This window comes from Lepidothrix coronata, unplaced genomic scaffold (assembly GCF_001604755.1).
Source record: "Lepidothrix coronata isolate B3197 unplaced genomic scaffold, Lepidothrix_coronata-1.0 Scaffold237, whole genome shotgun sequence".
In the NCBI taxonomy this organism is placed as follows: Eukaryota; Metazoa; Chordata; class Aves; order Passeriformes; family Pipridae; genus Lepidothrix; species Lepidothrix coronata.
This window is the reverse complement of record NW_016690417.1, coordinates 643,397-666,553: the sequence shown is the minus strand read 5'-3', so window position 1 is coordinate 666,553 and position 23,157 is coordinate 643,397. Positions and strand designations below refer to the sequence as shown.

The 23,157-nt window shown below is 48.4% G+C and overlaps 1 protein-coding gene across 1 annotated transcript in view; it reads left to right on the top strand.

Annotated features, from left to right (window-relative positions):
* Window positions 1–23,157, top strand: part of EXD3 (exonuclease 3'-5' domain containing 3) — a 293,521-nt gene that overhangs the window by 122,880 nt on the left and 147,484 nt on the right. The window contains exons 11-13 of the mRNA XM_017834638.1: window positions 16,291–16,454; window positions 21,715–21,853; window positions 22,189–22,402. Coding sequence (XP_017690127.1) covers window positions 16,291–16,454; window positions 21,715–21,853; window positions 22,189–22,402 — 517 coding nt within the window. The remainder of the gene's footprint in view (window positions 1–16,290; window positions 16,455–21,714; window positions 21,854–22,188; window positions 22,403–23,157) is intronic.

Here is a 23,157-nt window from a genome sequence, read left to right as displayed (position 1 = left end):
AGACAGTTCGGATCTCCCAAGCTCTGCCTGTCCAGGCACTATTAAAGACAGGAGGCAGAGGATGGGACTCAGTGTGACCCCTGGTCACCTGGGGGAATGGGAACCAGAACACCCAAAAGAATCCACAATGACAAACTCTCAAAATTAATGGATAATTTTTGGATACGTTTTTTAATTTGAAATTCAAAGAGGTATTGATGGGATTAAAGCTCATTTTTGTTTAATTCTGTGCTGCAGCCGTAACAAAGGACCTATCAGGAGCCCTCGTGGTTATATAATATCAGGAATTATAGAGATATCGGGTGAATTACACAGATCTCAGGAGCCCTGATGAAAGCAGGTCTGTCTCTGCTGGCCATGGCACACTCACCATGGCAGGCCAGAGACATTTCAAGGCTGGGATTTCTTTTTGTTCACCCTGAGCATTGCAAGTACACATTTTTCCTGTGGGATGAATCCAAGGTGTGATCCTGACTGCTCCTACAAAAGGCAGAAACTCAGGAGTTAATTGTGGGGCCAACAGAACTTGTTTCCAGCCCTGTAGCAAACTGGTTTTGCCCCTTCTGCCTGCCAGTGCCCAGTACCTGAGCTGACATCCAGGCAGGGATGACAGAGGAGGCAGAAGGGGAAGGAGAGGGATCAAAACCTCTTCATACCATAGGGAAGCTGCCCTCATCCCCACTGCCTGCTGCAAACCTGGTGAGCCAGGAGAGCTGCCACTTGTAGCATCTTCTCCAAGTGGAGGTGCCTGGAGGGCAGAGGGAGGGAAGAGACTCTCTGTGCCCAGTGCCAGCTCTTCATTCCCTTGCCTGACTGCTTCTGGGCTGCTGGAAACATGGGAGTGCCTGTCTTCACAAGCAGAGGGGAAGGTGTGTAGGACAGTGGTGGTAGATAGGCAGAGAAAAAGAGGCAGGGCATGAGGCTCCTGTCTGCTTTCTGTGTGCCCTTCTACTTCCATTTTCACATACTTCATGTTGTTCATGGCTTCATCAGCTGCAAAAAGAGGGTAAAATTGGGCAAAGCAAGCACAGAACAGCCAGTCTGAGACTCTGCTCAGAGGTGTTCAGGATTGTCCCTCCAGTGACTGCAGAGAGCATGTGGCCAGTGGCAGGAGGGGCTGTGGAATGCTGATGTTCCCCTGGAAATTCTGCAGGACAAAATCACTTTGAGACTAAAAAGCACAGAAGGCATTTTTGGCACCGACAAAGTGATGGGATTGTTGGGGTGTCTGTGCAGGGCCAGGGGTTGGACATGATGATCCTTGTGGATCTTTTCCAGCTCGGGAGATTCCATGATTCTCTGATTCTAACTTCTAGACGTGCTTTGGTGTGTGAGGTGAAAGGCTTTCTGTTGATGGTGGAGTGTGGGGACACCTCCCATGCCAATCATTTGTGCAGGCAGGAGGCTCAGGATCTGCCAAGCTTTCAAAAAGTGAACACACACAGAACTGTGATATTGGTGAGGAGCACAGTAGGGAAGTGACTGATGAGAGATGTCACCTCTGCCGGTGTTTAGGTGTCAGATTGTGTCTGAGATACTTGTGTGAGGTTGGCAACATGACATGGGCCCTGCTGAGGTGCACTCCTGTCTCAGGTGGCACCTGGAGCCCCAGGATGTCTCAAATAGCACCAGACACTTGTGTTCTGGGGACCTGAAATTCTCTGGTTTACCAGAGGACTGGGAGTGGGAGGGTCTGGTGTTCTGCTGCCCCACTCTCAGTGTGCCCTGTTCTCACCAGTGTTTCAGGGGGATCTTGTAACTGGGCCCTTCTAGACTCAGCTGGGTTGATCAGTGCCAAATCAGTTTAAAGTGTTGTCTCAAATATGCCAGAAGTCTGTGTGCTTATTTGGCCTTCCTGCTATGAAACTCCTCCTATGGAGCAGAACAGGGTGACACTGCACAGCTCTTGTTTGGGGCACTGACTGGAATCAGTATTGGACAGGGATAAAGCACATTGGTTCATTTGGGACTGCCAGTGTCATAATAACTGTGAGGTTGGAGAAAGGGAATGGTTAGAAATGGGATTTTCATTTTTACTGACCTTGAGCCAAAGGGTCTTTTGCTGCTAAATCCCAAACAATTCTGTGCTGAAGTCTGCACAGGGAAACTGTCCCTTAGCTTCTCAAATATCAAAATCTTAAACCCTTCCAAAACTTTGCTCAGAAAAATGCTGCTGTTTGTAGAGGTGTCACATGTTCCTTGGGTGCTCCTTGGGAGCAGGGGCCCACCAGGCAGCCCTCTTGCATGGGATGAGGGGAAATAGCCTCAAGTTGTACCAGGGAAGGTCTAGCATTAGAAAAAAAATTTTCACAGAAAGAGTTGTAAAGCTTTGGCACAGCTGCCCAGGGCAGTGTGGAGTTACCATCCCTGGAGGTGTTCAAAAAACATGTGGATGTGGCAGTTGAGGACATGGTTTAGTGGTGAACGTGGTGCTGGTTGATGGTTGGACTGGATGATCTTAAATGTCTTTTCCAACCTTAACGATTCCATGATTCTCTGATTCTGTACTGGGTGGAACCACTCTGGCCTTCACTTTGGCCTGTGGGGTTTCAGAGAAGGGGACGGGGATACAGGGATACGCCACTCAGAAAAGTGGCCCTTGTTTTCCCTCAGGCCCCTGTTTTGCAGCTCTTCAGCCTGCTCTGGACTTCCATGGGAATGCTGAGATGAATCCTGGAGCCAGCTGTTCCCCTGTTCAGCGTGGGGAGAGCCTGCAGCTGATCTCTCTCCTCCTCCAGCTGGGTCAGTGAGATAACTTACTTATTTTAAATTTTCTGACCATGGAAATCAAGCACTGTGCCAGCTCATTCTCTGGGTGCCCAGGGGTGAGATGCTGGTAATTCCTAGGAAATCTATAGCTCCAGTTCCACTGCAGTTCCAGGGTTGTTCTGCTGCTTACAGACAATATTCTGAAATCTCCCCCAATAGAAGGCAGAAGGTTAAAGTGTCCTCCTTTCTGTGCAGTAAATTGGAAAAACTTGGACAATTCCTGCTTTTTAATAGGTGTAAATTACCTTACACTGCAGCAAGGAGTTGATGTAATCTTACTTATTTAACCAATTAATTTATAAATGGCAGTGGCTGATGGCAAGATCCTTTCTGTATAGGACCATTTTGACCTCAACTGAAACACAACTACCTCTGGAATAAAATGCAATAACTGCTACACTCAGGGAGAGGATTTTTAAGGGGAATTTAAAGAGCAGAATGTAATTATTTTTCCAAAGGTTTAGGGAAACTTTTCAATTGACTCAAGATTGTTTTGAGGTCGGCAGCATCCCCATGGTGTGAGGAACTGAATATCCACAGGGAATGAAGCAATCTGTGCAATGCAAATGGGAATGATGCTCGGGAGGTGGTTAAGGAACGACTTGTCTCTCGGTATAAGACTGCATGTCAAATTATCTTCCCCTCTGTGTTTGAGTGAAGTGTTTTTTCAGGAATGGGATGGATTTCATCACTCGAACATCAAATCCAGACTGCCTGTTTTCCTGGAAGGTGGAAACCCAAACTAGTTTAACCAGCCGACGTGTGGAGTCCCCTGTTAGTACTTCTGGGCTCTTTTTTAGCAGGAAATTAGAACCAGTGGATGATTAGTTTTGTTCCTTCTGGCCTTAAAAATCTCAGGGAGGAACCATCAACTGAAATAAATTTTTGTGGTTCCACCAGTGTTTCTGCTCATGGTGCTTTTTTTTTTGAGGTGCTGGGCCACTGGAGCCCAGTAGCTCCCAGTATGGGGGTGTGTATGAATACGTAGGAGCTGCTCCCGGTCTGGTTTTGCCTGCAGTCTGCCTGTTAAACCATCTTAAAGAATTGCATTTATCTTTCCACAGCTTTAAGCAGCTTCCTAACAGATCCTGTTTAAAAAAGGAGATTTGGTTTTTCTTTTCCGTTTCCCTCTTGCAAAGTAGTTGGTGTCTAGACCCGAGTAGTGACAGTTTTAAGGTCTGCTGTCTTGGGCAGTCAGGATTGGGGTAATGGCTTGGTTTCAGGAGAGAACTGGCAGCCTTGCTTCCCCCAGTGTCCACTGGTTGCTCCCATTGCTTCTTCCATCCCTCTCCATGCGTTCTGTCCCCTGTTCAGGGACTGACAGGAGCTCAGGGGGGTGACAGTGTTTGGACAATCCCTCTGCTTTTGCCCTGTGCCATTTTCTTTGGATTCACTATTCCTTTTGAAGGTCTCTGGGGAGAACATAGAGCTACAACATGATGTAAAAGTATATTGTTCCTAAGGGCATATTAAACCATGGGTAAAATGGACAATTAAAGTAGGAGGCAAAGTATAGATTTCTTTCTATTTTGCAGTTCAGTTTGGCAATGGGGTGATATATTTCTTGATAGCTGGAAGAACACCAGTTACTGCAAAGCAGAAGGACTGACTGATGGTGCTGATGCAGGGAACAGGCATATCTGTGACTGTCTCAGGAACAGCATCCTGTAATTCCAGGATTTGGACCCAATGATCCTTGTGGTTCCCTTCCAGCCCAGGATATTCTGTGATTCTATGATTCTGTGATTCAGTTCTGTAGCTCTGTTCTGCTCCAAGGATGGAGAGCAGGAAGATGTGCACCTGTCCTAATAAAGTCAACACCATTGGGCTAAAAGAAATGGGAACTTATCATTGAACAAACCCACAGCTGCTGTGGGAGAATACATGGGAAAACCCAAATATGCAGGGTGTTCTGTGCCTTCCTGCCTAAAGAAGAGTCTATCACATACAGTTAATGTAAATACCTCCAGGTACCTCCTGCGTGGCCTGGACTGGATTAATTTTCTGTTAGAGCTGGAGGACTGGAGTTAGAGCTGGAGGACTGGAGTGTCCGATGGTAATTATGGTAGTTTTGTTTATAACAAATCCAGCCATTGCTGAGCACAAAGACACTGATGAATTCTGGTGTAATTTTACGGTAGGTGCAAAGAAGCTAGGACAAATTGCCATTGTCAAAAATGTCCAAAATAACTTTAAAAGTCAGCTTAAAATTTCTCTGGAGTGATAGAAGATTTGTTTGCTCAATAACTTCAGAAAATCAGCCCCCATTTACTGAAGGGTGGCTCCACAGGGCTGAGTTCTGGGGCTTGATGGGAGGTAAGTGTCTGTGATTCTGATTAAGTGAGGGATTGTTGAGGAATTCCTTGGAAAGCTCAGGATCTCAGTTTAAAAATTGATGGCTGAATAGCCTTTATGTGCAGGCATAGTAAGTACTGGAGAGTGAGGAGAGGAAACTGGAGAGAACACACTAGAAAAAAAGAAATCTCCTTTAAATTGTTTTGGTATGTTAGAGATGCATTCTGACCTTAACCCCTGCCACCAGCCAAGGCCAGCATGCTGCTAAGCACTGTAATTACATTTCTGTCACTAGCAGGCATTCATTCAAAAGCACAGCTTCATCAGAAAGAGATTTGGTATGGTATAAAAAAGAGCTAATTGGCTTATGGCTGTAGGGTGAGAGGTCAGTGTTAGATTAAAGAGTTAAGAGCATCAGCGAGCTGCTCGGCTCCACTGGGGTGTGCTGGGGGAAGTTGAGTTCTGCCACATGGGAAAAGCATCTTGGGAGCAGGAAACTATATAGGAAGGACAATCACCCAAAACCTTACAGGAACGTGTAGAACATACCAGGTCCTTAAAATCTATGTCAGGAGTCAATATATAGTGTCCAGCATACCTGTTACTGACTCCAGACTGCAGCAGTGGTAGGGTTAGAGTCACATAATCCCAGACTGCTTTGGGCTGGAAGGGTTGGGAAGGACCTTAAAGCTCATCTCATGTCTTGCCATGGGCAATGACACCTTCGACTATTGCAGCTTGCTTCAAGCCCCATCTAACCTGGCCTTGGATACTTCCAGGGATGGGGCAGCCACAGCTTCTCTGTGACAGGGCCTCACCACCTTCACAGGGAGCAATTTCTTCCCAATATCTAATCTAACTCTCCCTTCTATCAGTTTAAAAACATCCCCCCTTGTCCTGTCACTGTCTGCCCTTGTAAAAAGTCACTGTCTGTCTTTTCTATAAGCCCCCTTCAAGTACTGAAAGGCCACAACAAGGTCTCCCCAGAGCCTTCTCTTCTCCAGACTGAACATCCCCAGCTCCTATTTGTATACCACAGGGTAAAAATGAGGACAGGCTCACTTCAAACAGGCAAATCCTCGTGTTCCTTTTGCTCTAGGACAAAGGGAACCCTGTCAAGAGCACTGACATTGGCCTCTACAGCAGAAACAGGGAAAGGCAAAAGGGAGGCTGGGACATAGAGCTTGCCTGCTTCCTGGTGTAGCACAGAAGGAGAGGATGGATTCACTAATTTAAAAAAAACCAAACTGAGAAACAATAGGGCTCTGCATATGTTCTGTTTGCAAGTGGGAGACAACTCTTACCTGCAGCTCCATGGCATTAGACCATGTGGTGGGAGTTGCTGAGAGCTTGGGGCTGTGCAGGTGGAGGGGCTACATTTGCCCAGTGCTACTAAAGTTTTAAGCCTTGTACATATTCACACACACAGACCTGCTCTGTCCTTCTTATCCAGCCCCCAGTAAAACTATCCAGTTATTCAGTAATCATCCCAGATTATTTAAACCCTCTGTAATCGATCGGTCCCTGTCTGAGTGCTCCACTGATAGATATTGGATTCTAAAGCCTGTGCAGATCAGCTGCCTTGCACACAGATAATCAGACTGTTGGCAATTGATAATTTGGCTGTATTATACTTTTAGTCAAGATTAGTTCCCCAGTTCCCTGCCAAGAAGAGAACCACATAAACAGAGGATTGTTTGGAAACAAAAAAAGTTCCTCTTGACAGAGAAGTCATGTAAATGGGAAGAAACAGGAAACTAATCTTCCCTTGTTCGCTCTGAAAGAATGCATATCTCTGAGGAATGTTGTAATTATGGATTTAGGAAATCAGTCCAGTTTGCCAGGGTGTGAATTTCAGAGTTCATTCAGTCAACCCTCTCAAGCATTTCTCCTCCAGAACAAAAACCACCAGGAGCTGAAGTGTACCAAAAGAGATTAAAGGAAAGAAAAATCTACTGCCAAGCTTTGCTTTTGGGAAAGATCCTGCACAGATACTGATTATTGCTTTGGCTCTGAGCCGAGGAGGTTTGGGCATGGTAGAATAGAAATCAGTGGTAACCCATGTTTGTCCTGTGGGCATCTATTTCCATAGACTAATGATGGGAAGAGTTTGTGCTCCTGAGCAAGTACTTCCATTGTCAGGATTTTTGCTTATTTACTTTGAAGACTTTCCTAAATAGAAAAGTGACCCCTGCTGGGAATGGCACATTAGAATGTTCTTAGAGAGAAAAGAACCTAAACCCAAGTTCCTCACTGTTCTGAAGTGGGGCTGGAGCAGACCCATGAGCAGAGTGGAGCCAGGGAGAGCACTAGGGGTGAGTACAGGGCACAGAAGGCTGGGGACCATGAGTGACAGAGCCCTTGGGGAGCATTGCTCGGAGTTTCAGCCTGGTCTGGAGAAGGGCTTCCACAGACAGGTCATGAAAAAAATCATCTTCCAAACCTGCTGGAAGCAAGGCAGCAGCAGAGAAGAGACCTAAGAAGTCATGTCAGTGAACCCCAGGGCTGGGTTATAAAGAAAGCAAAGAAATTAGCTTGTGGCCTCTATTCTTTGTCAGCTGACATGGGAGATGTGAAGTTCATTCCACCTCAAACCTTACAGGGCTTTTAGTTCAGGCAGGGATACAGGTGAGAACCTGGAGCACTTTGATAGCCAGTCTTTGATACATCTGTTTCCACAGGAAAAGTGCAGATCTGAGGGGAATTGCTGTACATCAGGAAGTTGGATAGTCATCCTTCAGGCAGACCAAGAGCTTAGCAGAGTATTTCCCTCATCAGGGCTTCCGTGCTTCAGGATACAAACCAGAGTTCTGTGATGTGACTTTTGTAGAACATTTGTGGTTGATCGTATAAACCTTCTGAGGCTTGAGAGACCAGGGCAATGATCTTGGGTCACATGAGGCCCAGGCTCAGTGAGGCTCAGCAGCAGTGCAGGTCACCCAGGGTGCAGTATACGATGGGAGCCTTCCCTCCCTCCAACTGGAGAGCAGGATTTGCCATTGACCACAGCAACACTTTGTTCGTGTGTGTGTGTGTGACACGATGACAAAAGGCGGGTAGATAAATGCTACTTCAAAATACAGTGGGGAGATAAGGGTTGCCAGTTTGTCTTCAATGCACTGTGTCATTGGGCTTAGACAAAGCATCTACTGTGATAAGTAACACACTACTCTGCTCTGAAAGAGTTTGGCCAATTTCCCCATCATCATTCATCTTCAGTCTTTGCCAAGTGCTGGAATGCTCCCAGAAAATATCTCCAGCCTGCCATCGTGGGACCGAGAGGTGTGAGAAGTCTGGAAGCATATCAAAACTCTGTGGCTTATGTATTCAGATCAAGTGCATGGTCCTTTACTGATCCCTGGGATGAATAATATTCATCAGCTCTGGGGCCCCGGGGTTAGGTTGGAATTCAGAAGGTGCCTCTGCAGTGGTTGTGAGAAAGGGATTTCAGGGGAAGAACAGACCCTCAGGACAGACTGAAGGGAAGGAAGAAGATTATATCTGGAAAAGCAAGTAGGCTAAAGTTACCTTAGAGTGTTTGTTATGGAGTTGTAGTATTGGTTTTTATGGATGGCATGCAGTTATTTCTCTCTCCAAATAAAGGCTATTTCAGTGGGGTCAACCTGACACTATAGCTCATTACAGAGCTACACCTGTGCCATTCCCTGGCCAGGTAGTGGAGGGGAGAACAAGTATTGCAGGTGGATGCACTGTGATTTTGTGTATCAGCATACCTGGAGTTGTGGGATATAAGGAGTTAATTGTGAGTTAAAACAAAAAGTTCTGATCTTCCCACTGGGAAAGTTCCCAAAGTGTCACTATGCCCACACTGCTGAACAAGACCAGGAACTAATCAGTGGCCCCAGGGACAAGCGACCCTGGTTGACTGGTCCCAGCACGACCTCGGGCTGCCTTTCCTCCTGGGGCATCTGTCTGAAGTCCACAGTGACATGAGCACAGGGACAGGATCCCTTCCCTAATATGTTCTGTGGGTGCAGCAGCAGTGGCAAATCAGGCAGTAAAAGCTGATTTTTTAGGACAGCATTTTCAGGCTGTGTTTATGTGCCAGTGGGGAGTGGGATCCAGTGTCAGGGCTGAGCTTTGCCATCTTACAGATGTACCGTGGTGCCCTCCGTACCAAATCCTCCCTCGTCCTGAGGCATCTGGGGGATCGAGTGCCAGACAGTCCCTTGGGCACATGGGAGCAATGTCATTGTTCCTTTACTCTTAAACCTGTTAAATATCTATTGCAGAGGTTTAGGTTGGATCTCAGGGAAAGGTTCTTCCCCCAGAGGGTGACTGGCACTGACCAGGCTCTCCAGGGCAGTGGGCACAGCCCCAAGGCTGCCAGAGCTCAAGGAGCATTTGGACAAAGCTCTCAGGGCCAGGGTGGGATTGTTGGGGTGTCTGTGCAGGGCCAGGGGTTGGACTGGATGGTCCTTGTGGGTCCCTCCCAGCTCAGAACATTCCATTTTTCTGTGATTCTAGGAACCTCCATTTCTGTCTGGGCTTGTGCTTTGTCCAGCCAAGACACATTCCTATCTGTGTTCTGGTCAGCTACTAAAGTGAAATCTGAGAATGATCATGTTGGATTCACTTCAGTGAAACATCCTCTGTGGAGCCTTCCATCTCTGTGGAGGGAAGTGTCTATGTCCTGTGCTGTGGAGCCACTGCCAGCAGATGGTTCATCTGTTCTGTGGCTCTGTGAGCTGGGTGAAGGCATATGAAGGATGTCAAACACTGTGCTGAAGGAAATGTCTCCACCTCTTGCTCAGTGTTATTTGAAAATTCTCTCTCTTCAGATCTGCTTTTGAAAGCAGTGTTCGTTCTTTCCTTCTGCTCTGTACCTGCTCATATCTGTGGCAGCAGGAGCAGATTTTGGAGACATGATGACTTCATCTGTTGAAGATGAATTACTTCCCTCAGGGGCTGCCCGACAGAAATTTGGAAGGAATCCCAATGCAAGAAATGTATTTGGATCTCTGTGTAGTATTGTTGAGCATGATCAGGACCATCCTATATTCTGGGTAAATGTGATCTTGGGTGTTCTTCGCCCGGGAGGTGCTTGGGACTTGAAAGCAGCAGTTGCTGCAAGAAGCCGCCTGTCTGTGTGGAGACGAGTCTGGGGAATGCACAGCCCTGCTAATCACACAATCAGAGCCTAATTTCAGTTTGGAATTAGCTCTTCTCTGGGAGCTCATCTCTGCCCTCCTGCTCAAAGCAGGGCCAATTTAGTTGGACTAGGTGTTGCTGAGCCCTGCCTGGTTCCGCTGCCCCTCTGGGCCCGTTGCAATGTTTAGCCATTTTCACTGTCACCTTTTTTTACTTTTAGGCCTGGCTGGAATTCCTGGAAGGATCTGACTCCATCTTCTCTATGATTTCCCATGACAAAATTGAAGAGATGATTGTGTTCCCCCACATCCCCCCACTGAGCCCTCCCCATGCTGAACAAGCCCTGCTCCCTCAGCTTCTCCGTTGTACTCCTACACCATGTGCTCCAACCCACTGACCATCTCCTGGAATCACAGAATGGTTGAGTTGGAAGGGACCTTTAAAGCCCATCTAGTCCAGCTCCTGGGGGGATAAGCAGACAAGCTGTATGGTTTGATTCTTCTGACTGCCATGTGGCCATGGTGTCTGGACTTCTGAACCAGACATTGCCTTGGCGAGGTTGTGTGAGCTGCAGATGCATCCTGTCCCACAGTAGTGTCCCAGCTCCTCACCACATGCCAGCAGCTTCCTCCAGGTTGCCCAGGAACAATAAGCTCACTGTGAGGAGCCCCAGCACAAGGGCAAGTTGGCTTTAACAGTTGCCTTTGCCTTGATCCCTTCTGGTGATATCCTAAGTTAGACTCCTCTGAATTGCCTTTAGGAAGAGGCAATTGCATCGGGAAGTTGAGTCTCCTGATTCACAAAGCTGGAGCTAGGTAGTGTGAACATGCCCCAGGGAGCCACAGTGCCAAAGCTTTGTTGAAAGAGAGAAGAAAGCCCACTTCCCAGGCATTGATGTGGTAATGGCCTCCAGAACACTGGAGTGTGGCTCTGTCAGTGACGCACTGATTGCTATCTGAAAGCCAGTCTTCTGGGTTATGAATGAAGGCTATTTTGTTCTTCTTCAGTTCATAAATTAGTGCATCTGAGTAGCCAGTGCCTGTGAGTGAGAGAGCAGCTTAAGTGGTGAGAAAGCAGGGTGTTCTCAGGCTCTGGCTGTGGGCAGTGGCTGTGGGTGAGTGGCTTCTGCTTTCACAGCAAACTCAGCTCAGAAGGGAGTGGGGGTAAAATTGGCATTTGTATCCAAGGGAGGGGGGTTTGCCCCCCTACTGTGCCCCTGCGAGACCCCACCTAGAGCACTGTGTCCAGCTCTGAGGTCCTCAGCAGCAAAGGCATGGATCTGCTGGAGCAAGTCCAGAGGAGGCCACAGAGATGCTCCAAGAGCTGGAGGCTCTGCTCTGAAGCCAGGCTAGAAGAGCTGGGGGTGTTCACCTGAAGAAGAGAAGGCTCTGGGGAAGCCTTATTATGGCCTTTTGGTACTTAAAGGGGGCCTATAGGATGAAGGGAGAAGGACTTCCCATGGGCAGATAGTGACAGGACAAGCGGAGATGGCCTTAAGCTGAAGGAGGGCAGGGTTAGATCAGATATTGAGGAGAAATTCTTCCCTGTGAGGGGGGTGAGGCCCTGGCACAGAGAAGCTGTGGCTGCCTTATTCCTGGAAGTGTCCAAGGCCAGGTTGGACAGGGCCTGGAGCAACCTGGGCTAGTGGAAGATGTCCCTGCACATGGCAGGGGGTGGAATGAGATGATCCTTAAGGTCCCTTCCCACCTAAACCATTCTGTGATTCTGTGATCTATTCAGGATCTCCAGAAGCCAGAATCCCCCTCCTCTCTGGGAACGGGCTGTGGCCTGGTCTAGGCTGGCGCTGAGGGTACCAACTCCCATCTCATGCATCAAGGAGTTTCCTTCAATGACATCTGATGTCCAATGACACTGCAGCATCTCCCCATGCAGCACAAATGAGGGTAACTTCAAAACAGTTATGAGCACAGACACAACGAAGTAGCAATGACAGAAGCACAGTGGGATGCTCAGGGAATCTTCAACCACAGGTGTCTGTTCAGTACCTGCTGCACCACAGAGAACTGAGCAGTGCTGTCTGTGCCCTTCACTGCTGACAGGGGCTTTGTCCATTACAAGTCCAGGTTTCTTTTTCCCCTTTTAAAGTTGCTGACTCTAAAATCTTCTCCTTGACATTTTCTCTACACTAGTAGGAGGGGGTTTTTTGTTGATTCTGGAACCACTTGAAAACAGGGGAAATTGGCCAAGACATTCAAAAGTTAAATTAAAATCTGACTCTGCAAATAGCCAGTGTCAGTGGTGTGAATAATGTCCCTCTCCAGGAAGAGATGTTGAGGGAAAGGGGAGAATTGGATCAGAGTGAAACACAGCTTAACACAGACAGATAAAAAAATCTAGGGTTGGATAGGGTGACTTCTAAAGGAGATACTGAATATTTGGATTCAAAATTTTTGGTACCAAAGGAGGAATTGTTAATGGGTTAAGGTGAGGACATTCCTGAGCTTGCCCTGCGTGGTTGGTGTGAGCTTTGTGAAGACCTGGCAGTGAGAACAGGATTTACGGGTAGGAAATCTGCAGCCATTGCTTTGGAAAGCTTTAATCATGGGTTATTGTTGTGTCAGGGGTTTCTGTGTGCGCCTATGGATTAAAGAATGTATGATATGTCTAGAATTCTGAGAGGGATGTAAACAAGCCTCATGTTCTATAGAGTCTTTTCCTGCTCGGAGGTGTCGCTGATGTTGATCAGAACACTGTGCCAGTTTCCTCTTGAGAAGTGTTCATTTACTGACAGCAAAGCACATGAAATGTCATCCCTGGTGAAACATTGCTCTCTGCATCTGTGCCCACATCTTCTGGGGCCAAACTTTCCACATTCTTGCCTCTTGCAGAGCTGTTGCGGTGGAAGCCTTTCCCCTTTAGAGCAATGTTGGGTTTTTTTTCAGTAAAAAGACAAACAAAGCTATTCTCTGTTTCAGAATGCAAGATGGGATATCTCTGGAGAGATTAACCTTCTTTACAGAGTTGTTTTTTGTGGTTGAAAAAAAAATCTGTTATCATTAAAATAATAAAAAAAAAATCTGCACCTCATTATTTCCAGAAATAAAGCTGCCATGATTAGATTTATTAAGAATTGACTTGGGGTGAACTGAAGAGAGCTCCAACCCCAAAGAGTCTGTGTTTTAGAAAAAAGGCAGGAAGACAATAGGATGGACACGGGAAGCAAGAAGAGGGAATTGCTCTGTGATGTTAATAAGAAAATATGTTCTTTTTGGGAAGGACTCTGAGAAGTGGCTTGGCAGACACGGCAGGAGGGGTTACTCAGCCCCTCTCCATGTGTTCAGTGCTTGCCTGAGCTCAGTCAGTCACAAGAGGTGGAGATGGGAGAGATGCACAAAAGTCAGGATTGGCATAGCCAGGGGAAGAATTCAGGAGGAAATGTAGAAGGCAAGAAGCGTGAGCAGGAGAGCTTGTCCTGTCCTTTCCTGCCCTGCCCCTTCCCTAGCTTCCCTCCTGTGCTTGAGCCCCTGGTGAGCTGCTGGACCCCCATCCCACTGCCCCTGGCTCCTGCTGTGCCCCAACCTCTTGGGAACAGCAGTAAAACTATTCCTCCACATATCCATGAGAAGAACTGTGGTTTGGCATTTGACAGAGTCTCAGGGGTGCAGATGTAGTGCTGAGGCAGCAGTTTTTGTGAGCAGCCTGGTGCTACCTGGGGTTCCGGATTCCTCCAAAGTGTTCTCAGGAGCCTCTGCCCCCACCTGCACCTCCGGAGGGGGGGTCATTCCTTTTTTTCTTCTTTGCTTTCTTTTTCCCTTCCCTTTTACCTTGGGGCCATCAACAGATCTGTTTCCTGATCTCTGTGTCTGCTTTGAAGACAACTTCTCACCTTTTAGTTACTGAAGGAATGTGAGGAATGAGGCCCCATGGCCCCAGCCTCCCACCCAGCTGGGAGGTGTTCCTACATGCCAGGGACAAGGAGTAAGGTGCTGCCATCCCTGGGAGCAGGCTCAGTGCCTGGGAGCAGGCTCAGACCCTTGGGCACTGCTGGTGGGCAGCAAAGGGGAGATGGCAGCGACATGTGCAGGGTGGAGATGGACTTTCAGTGCAGATCTGAGCATTTCAGTCCTGATCTGAGCATTTCAATCCTCTGAAAATACTTGTTGGTAGTGCCAGCAGGGATCCAGTCCTAGAGCTACAGGTCCTGAGCCCCCGTGTAGATTTTCAGCTTGTTTTAGCAGTTTTGTAGGCAATATTAACTTCTAAGGCAGATGCATGAGTAAATCAGAGAGAAGCAAGTTGCCAACCTGGCTGTGATGGCTCTGGGATATTTACAGGCACATGTGGGGGACAGGGGGTGCTCCTACCCCCATGGAGCTGCTGTGACTGTTGGTGTCACTGTGTTTGTATTTCCTCTTACAACTGCACCTGCCAAGAGGTGGACAAGTCAGAAGAGCTCTGGTGCATCCAGCTGTCACCGTGGGGGCTGTCACAGTCCCTGTGTCTCTGCCCTGCCCCTCGCCCATGCCAGGGTGGGCAGCCTGCCATGCTCCAGCCACGCTGGCTCACAGCTGGGATTTGGACTTAAACCACTGGCAGCATGAGTCTGTGCTGGTGCCCCCAGGCTCTACAGTGTGCCAAGGCATGCGTTCACTTCCTCTAGAGAACAGATGGGAGCAGGGAACGTCCTAAACTGCCCTCCCTGTTTGCAGGTGCAAACACAGTGACACCTGAGAGTGTGTTTGTCCCTATGGCTGGAGCAATGATCCAGTTGTCACATCCCCAGAGGCCTCGAACAGACACAAAGGGAGGAATTTCTTCACCCAACCCTGGTTCATCCCAGCTGGAGAGACTGCTCTGGGTTCCTCTCACTGTCAGTGGGGATGAAGGAGGACTTTCAGAGCACATTTCATGCAGCCTGTTTCCAGTGCAGGGTGACACTACTCTCCCCCTGGGCCCCACCCTGCCCGGAGGAGGGACCTGGTGCCCCTGTTTCACAGCAGTGGGTGCAGGGGAGCTGTAGGCTGACATCAGCCTTTCCCTGGCTGTGAACACCAAAGCTGTCCCTCAGGAAAGCTTTGCTAATGTGCCTTCCCTGTCACCCGTGGGAGACTGGCAATCCTAATTATCCGTGCAAATACTTCCAAGAACAGATGAGGCCCCACTCCACTGTCTGCCCTGAGAGACACTAAGCCATGCTACGAAGATGCTCCAGGGCCTGGAGCCTTTCTGCTCTGGAGACAGGCTGAGGGAGCCAGGGGTATTTACCTGGAGAAGGGAAGGCACCAGGAATATCTCAGTGTGGCCTTTCAATACTTAGAGAGGGCTTATAAGAACGATGGGGACAGAGTTTTTAGCAGGGCCTGTTGCAGCAGGACAAGGGGTGATGGTTTTAAACCATCTATAAGGATGAACTTTTTTATAACAAGGGTGCTGAGGCCCTGGCACAGGTTGCCCAGAGAAGCTGTGGCTGCCCCATTTGTGGAAGTGTCCAAGGCCAGGCTGGATGGGGCTCTGAGTGCTCTGGTCTAGTGGAAGGTGCCCCTGCCCATGGCAGGGGGTTTGGACTAGATGACCTTGAAAAGTCACTGCCAATCCAGCCTGTTCTGTGATTCTATTATTCTATTGCCTCTCACAGGCCATCAAGTCACAGCATCACTTTGGACCTATGTACAGCTGCAACATGGGATTAAAATAATCTAAACTCTTACCCCTCCATAATTATCTGTTTAATTGCAGACACCTTTGCTCTCTTGTTAGTGGCTGGTTCTGATTTTGCTTAATGTAATCAGTGTCTAAGTAAATAATATACACGTCACCAGTCAGGCTCAGTGGTGGTGGTGTAGCCTTGTTTCTCTGTGATGTACCTGCAAAGTGGCTTTCCCTGGACAAACAGCCATGCTGGCAAGGGGACACAAGTATCCCAACGAGCTCGCAGTTCAAGTGTGTGCTCTTCATCTCCTGCAGAGAAGTGCAGCACTCACTGGAAAACCACTCCTGTGGTGGGATGAGCCCTGCTCTGGCAGTGGGGTGGCTCCTGCTCCTCCCTGCCCTCGCCCAGGACCCCCGCAGGACACTGCATCCAGAGAGGGGGGGAGAGACAGCCATAATGGGAATTGCACTGACAGTGTTCCTTCCCTCTGCTTCCCCTCTCAGAGCACAGCCGGGGACAGTCGCTGTCTCCAAGGGCACCTGGTGCAGCTGCTGCTCCGGCACTGCCCCGGGCGCGCGGCGTGGTGGGCGCGGCACTGGGGGCTGCCCATGGACGTGCTACCTCCCAGCCTGGCTGAGGAGCTGCCAGAGCTTCACACCCAACAGAGGTAAAGACCCTTTTCAGTGTACATTACTTGTATATTTATTTGCTTAAAATCATCTGCCATAATGCTTCCTTGGGAAGACAATTTTGCAAAGGCTTCCTCCATGTACTCAGATCCATCGTGGCCCTGTACACACTGCATTTGTTTGTCATAAGCCTGGAAATGTCTGTGAAAGGAGCATTTTAAACTCGTCCTGAGTTTATCACAGAAGCTCTGTGAGATTGCTTCATGCTGCAGAGGGTTCTTAAGTTTCCTCTGCCAGATCAACAGTGCAAATGAAATCATGTGACTAGGACCTGAATATGCATCTATTTTACTGAGGTTATTACACATCTGTCAAAGTTTTCCATATGCTCTGCACCCCCACTGGACTGTAACCTGGTTTAATGCCTTTCAGGAGGCTTATGACCAAGAAACTAATTGTAAAGTTCCTTAGATTTTTTAATTGTATTTATTTTGTTCCTTCTTTTACAGCTCATAAACCAGTTTTTTTCCCACTCCATAATGTTGGCCTCATCCAAAGAAGTATTGAGAATTTTTGACATTTGGGGTCAGATAACAGAAGAGACACATTAATTGAATAAGTGAGCTTAAGAAGCTTTTAGCCCCCTCATTAGTCTCTGTTCTCTTTTCTTCCTCTGCTGCAATCCCAATAACCCAGTGCCATGTTCCCCTCCTGCTTTGGGACCCCCATGTTGTGTGCACCAGATGAACCTGCAGTAGCCACAGTTCCTCCCCCAACAGGAGCTCCATTCTCAAAAGAATTGAAAAATCCTTATATTAAGAAGGATTCTTACAACTCCTTGATTTCAGGTGCTCAGAACTGTGCAAACAGCCCCAGTCAAGGATCTCTTTAAACCTGCTGGTGTAGAAGGAGCAGAGGGGAAGGATGGAGAGATGAGGGTGGCAGGTTCCACACCGTGTGTAGACAAAGCTGTGCCAAGTTGAGAAGAGGCTCAAAACTCAGGAAGGCCCATATACCCCCTGAAGTGTCAGGAGCTGTCTGATCCCCATGGCAAGCTGGATCTGGAGGAATACCAGGGCTTTGAAGTTCTGGTTCTGAGTATTCTGTGCTGTGTCTCTCTGAGAAAATGTCCCAAGATCATCCTCTTCAGGCAGCAGTGTCCCCATTTAACAGCTGCCCAGCTGTGCTGTACAGAGAGGGACAGAATCTGTGTGAAGAAGTGACTCAATACAAGTGATTTGCTGAGCCCCAGTTCACTGTTACACTCTGGTGAGCACTGGTGGACCTGCCATGTTTCAGTGACTGCATCCATGAGATGTTCCCAGGGAAACTGTGGCTGCCCCATCCTAGACCAGGTTGGATGGGGCCCTGAGGAACCTGATCTAGTGGAAGGTGTCCCTGTCTGTGGCAGTGGGGGTGAAGCTGGATGATGTCTGAGGTCCATTCCAACCCAAACCAGTCTCTGATTCTCTGATTCTGTGTTTAATCAAGTTCTTCAGAGACAGCCATGTTTGCCACCCTTTTTTAACCCTTTTTCTCCTGCAGATATTCAACCTACTAAAAGTCTTGAGGAACCTGCAGAGCTGGCAGTGGATACTGCATGAGGGTCCTGTTAGGATCTCACCCAGGGCTGCAGAGGAGATGTAGAACCTCAGGCTGGATGAGGCCCATCAACACACAGCCCAGAACTCTGCCCACACTGTTCCTGAGCCAAACCCCTGCCAGGCTGCAGGCCACCACAGCCCTTGGGGTCAGAGTCATTACCCAGCCACCTTGCTGGTCTCTGCTCATTCATGTGCAGGAATTCATCTAATTGGATTCCTGTGCAGGGAAGAGGACTTATTCCTGAGCTCGATGCAAATGCAGGAGCTGTGGGCTGTGGTTGTGGTGCAGCAGAGCTCAGAGCTTTGCTGTCATTCCAGGAGCAATAACATGTTTCCAGGTACAGTCAAGGCTTTTTTCAAAAACCAAAGTGAGGAAGCAGTAGGTTCCTTACAACTCTTTGATCATTGAACACATCAGTCACCTTATTCCAGGGTGTTATGCTTGACTGGATTTGGCTCTACCTTCCACATATCTCTCTCTTACTCTCGCTGGTGAAACATGTTGGGTTTTTTTGACATGGAGATTGGTGTCTCTGGTTCAGAAGGGAGCTGGGATTAGAGAAATGTTTATGGAAAAATTCTGACCACTCCCAAGAGGTAACCATTGACAACTTTGTGCAAGTTGAGAACCCGTACCTTCAGCAACCTGCAAACATGGCCCTTGAAACCTTTAATATGAGGGAGTAACTTCCCATATGGAGCTGAACTTCTCAGTGTACGTGATGGAAGTGTGGATCTGAGTTGTAATGAGCTGTGTGTCCAGGAGGAGCTGTGATGACCTCAGACGTTGCCTGTTTGGGGAGGAATAAAGCCATCAGAAAGTCGAAGGTCACTGCTCCATGGGCAGTAAGCTGGGGACTCCAGCACCATGCTTGTGATGAGAAGCAGAGGCAGGGCCCTCTTGGCATGAGTGGTGCACGAGCCTGCACAGCCATGGTCACCTTGTGTGGGCTGGGGCTTCCTCCTGTCACTGCAAACGTGCAGTTGTGTGCAGGTGATTTGGGAGTGTCCTTTTACCTGATGTTCTTACAGCAGGACTTTCCTCCTGGGGTCATATGTCCGAATTATGAACTCCAAGTAACAGCTAGGATCTGTCACTGGCTACCTGATTAATGCCAACACCTCTCTGTGGAATAAGGAGACCATTTTAAGAAGACCAAGCCTGAGACTGAGCAGGACTATCTACTCCAGTGGATTTATCATCAGATTTGCTGTCCTCAATATTACAGCCTATTTTAGTCTCCTATGAAGAGGTGCTTATGCTTTCATAACTAAATTGGTATTTTTGGAGCATGGATTGGACTAACTTAAAGGTGAATGAGACCACGGTGTATTACTATTTTTTAAAGCTGATGATTTTGGGAAAGTCTCACAGGTGGCCTTGAACTGTTCACATTCATGGATCATGGCTTTGTGGATCTACTGTTTCTCCTAGTGCAGATCTGGTTCTTGTTCAGGCCCCATGTCACCTCAGGAAACACGACACAGATCGAAACACTCTCTGCAAAGAACAACTTCTCCAGAGGGTCCATGGTTTTTCTGGAGCGCAGGAAACTCTTGTCTGTCTAGGACATGCTCCTGCCTTGCTCTGATGCACTGCTGGAGCTGCCCTCCTGCTCCTCCTCCTTCTCCTCCTCCTCCCTTCTAAAGCTGCATCAGCTGCCAGTTGGGAGCCAGGGGGTTTTTGCATGAGGGACAAGCCCTCAAAACACAAAGGGATGGTTACAGGAGTGTGGCTGAGCCACAGACTATGCATCTAGAGATAAAACTCATCACTACATCTCTGTGCTGTGGGAATCCTGTGCTGTGCCAGGTGGAGGGAAGGCAAGGCAGTGAGGATGTGCTCTGCCCTGCATGAGGAGTTGAGACAGATGAATAAAACCCTTTATGCTGCAGTTTACTCATCCAGTCATGATACCTGCTATAGTAGCTGCTATAAAGTCAGCAGAGCCATGGAACCCCATAAAACAGTCTGGCTGCCTTGTTTATTGAGCCAACAAAGCCACAGGTTCCCAGAGAGGGAGTTCACACTGCAGAGAACAAGGTGGCACCAGCATATAAATGACATCATCTGTCTCTGTTCACACCACACGGGGCTCCTGAGCTCTGCAGGTGAGAATATTCCTGGAGACCTGAGCCTACACACCTTCATTAAATATTTTACACAAATATTGACTTCCCCGTGCACACAAACCCACTGGAAAGAGTGTTTGTGCAAGGAGAGCTGCTCTGCTACAAAATTAGTCACGCAGGCTCCCAAACACAAGGTTAGTAAATAGTTTCTCAAATAATGAACCATTTCAAGTTTCTGTGGGAAAGAGACTATCCAGAAATGTGTGATACATCCAAAGTAGCTGGATCTTTTTGATTAGTTTCTTTTCTCTGATTGCATCATCCGGCTGAGCCGCCAGAGCAACACGCTGACCTTCATTTCTGAGGGCATTTCACAAGACTGCTGCATTTGGAACAGAAAATGTGCTGTGTAAGATCCTGTTGTAGGCAATCATTTAGCTCATTTTTGCAGACATCTTCCAACACTCCCAGGGAATTAATACACAGAGACTGAGTTTCTCTGTGTGGTGCCATCAGAAACCCACACGGGGGGAGTAGCACAAGCACGGCACACACTCTGTGTGTTCAGCTGCTGCCTTCCCCAAAACAGAGAAGGGTTTGAATCTTTGTTTCTGAACTTTTTTCATTTCATCCCTGTGCAATGTAGGACAAATGTCCTTGTGCATCCTATGTGACCATTTTACAGGGAAGAGAATGGAGGAGGAGAAGCTGGATAGCTTCGGGGAAGTCTGCGAAGCCTTCGCAATCCATTGCACTATAAAGTGATGAGGCAGATTCCCCTGTTCCCAGCTGATGGGGGTCTGAGTGTGGAGCAGTCTGAGAGGCTGTGTGAGTGGGGCACAGTGAGGCTTCTGTTTGGACACAGTGCTGCTCAGAGCTGACTCTCCATTTGGTGTCACACCAGCAGGCACCCGTGTTAGCTCGAAGGCAAGAATCACTAAATCTAAAATGTGTTATCCCTGAACGTGGAAACAGCTGCCCAATTTTGTCATCCAGGTTCTGGGCAAGAAGGATGAGCATTGAGGACAGGCTTGGACTCTGACTCCAGCAAGTGGTGTGGGTGTTCTCTTCAGTGGATACAGTGCATGTGCATGATGAGCTCGTGGGAAAGGAATGGAAAGAGAGGATGAGCCTACAAGAAGGCTGGAGAGGGACTTTTCACAAGGGCCTGGAGTGATAGGAGAATGGGGGATGGCTTCCCACTGCCAGAAGGCAGGTTTGGATGGGATATTGGGAAGGAATTCTTCCCTGTGAGGGTGGAGAGGCCCTGACACAGGTTGCCCAGAGAAGCTGTGGCTGCCCCATCCCTGGAATTGTCCAAGGGCAGGCTGGATGGGGCTTGGAGCTGCCTGGGCTAGTGGAAGGTGTCCCTGCCCATGGCAGGGGGTGGAATGAGATGGTCGTTAAAGTCCCTTCCAACCCAAGCCAGTCTGTGATTTTGTTATTCTAAGATGAAAAACTGAGATTACAGGGAAAGTGAGGAAAGAGTGGGTAAGAGAAAGTGTCATGGGAAAAGAGTGGGCTGAGGTGAAATAAACAGCATGACACTTCCCACTTTTCCTCAAATTCAATATTTTCTCCCATTGCATGGCTTAAAACTGTTGTATCTGATTTTGTGCAGGGTAGAAGAGGCCACAAAAGTAGATAATTATGAAGACAGTAAGAAGAAGGACTGTTACCAGCTTCCTATTTCACGGGAAAATATTCACTTCCTGCAGACATGGGAAGAGACACTGCAGTGCTGGGAGAAGGTGCTGCAGGTGAGTGTTACCTGGGATTGACTTTGCAGGGTCAGGGAGCAGGAACTCTGTATCAGGCTTGTACTCACGGCTGGATGTGGCCACTGCCATCCAATTTCTCCCTCCCCAAGCCAAGAATAGCTGCTCCTTTAGGTTTGTGTGATCTGGGGAAGGTGTCAGGAATTGTGCCAGGAAAGGTCCCCGCCGGGGTACTCAGGTGCTGTGGGAGTTACTGTCTCTGTAGCAGTTTGCACAAAGAGCTCCCATGGTTGGAAAGGAAAGGCTTGTGTCCTGGACAGACTCCAGGCCCCTCTCCAGCACAGCAAGTCTCTGAGTGCAGGAGGTGTCTGTTGCAGCCTGGGCAGGTTGTTGGCGTTGACATGGAGTGGAAGCCTTCCTTTGGCATGGTGGGGAAGCCCCGTGTTGCCCTCCTCCAGATGGCAGTGAAGGATGAGGTGTTCCTGTTGGACCTGCCACGGCTCCTCGAGCAAGCTGAGCTGGAAGGGGAGAAGGAGAAGCTCCCCCGATTCATCCAGATGCTCTATTCAGATGCTGCCATCACTAAACTAGGTAACACACCTCTCTTCTCCCTACCCTGAGGCTTCACACAGCCTGCTTTGTCATTTTTGTCTTCTTGGAGTTGTCGTTCTCCAAATCCACTTGCCATGGAATCAGCTTTTGTAGCCCTGGGTGTTGAGGCACTGCCACGCCAGGAAGCAGGGTGACCAGGGGAATGATAGAAATATAGAATCACAGAACCCTAGAATATCCTGAGCTGGAAGGGACCCACAAGGACCATCCAGTCCAAGTCTTGGCCCTGCACAGACACCCCAACAATCCCACCCTGTCCCTCAGAGCGTTGTCCAAACATTCCTTGAGCTCTGGCAGCCTTGGGGCTGTGCCCACTGCCCTGGGGAGCCTGGTCAGTGCCAACCACCCTCTGGGGGAAGAACCTTTTCCTGAGATCCAACCTAAACCTCCCCTGACAGAGCTTCATGCCATTATATTTCCCCATTTCAGAGCAGAGGCAAGATTTCTGATTTAGCTTGCACTCTTGGATTTAGGATTATCCTAATTCCATACTAAGCTCCAACTGACACCCAAACCTTTTGGTTTAGGGAAGTCTGTCAGACAGAGCTTTCTGGATGTCTCTGTCCTTGCCCCAGAGCTGTCGTGCTGGACACCAGAGCTCTCTGAATTACCATACCTGGTTTTTGGAGGCTTTTGGCAGGATTTGCAAAGCCTGGATTTCAAGGACAAATTCATAATTACCTTCCCAGATTTTAAATAAGTTGATCTTAAACTCAGCATTTTTCATCCACCTC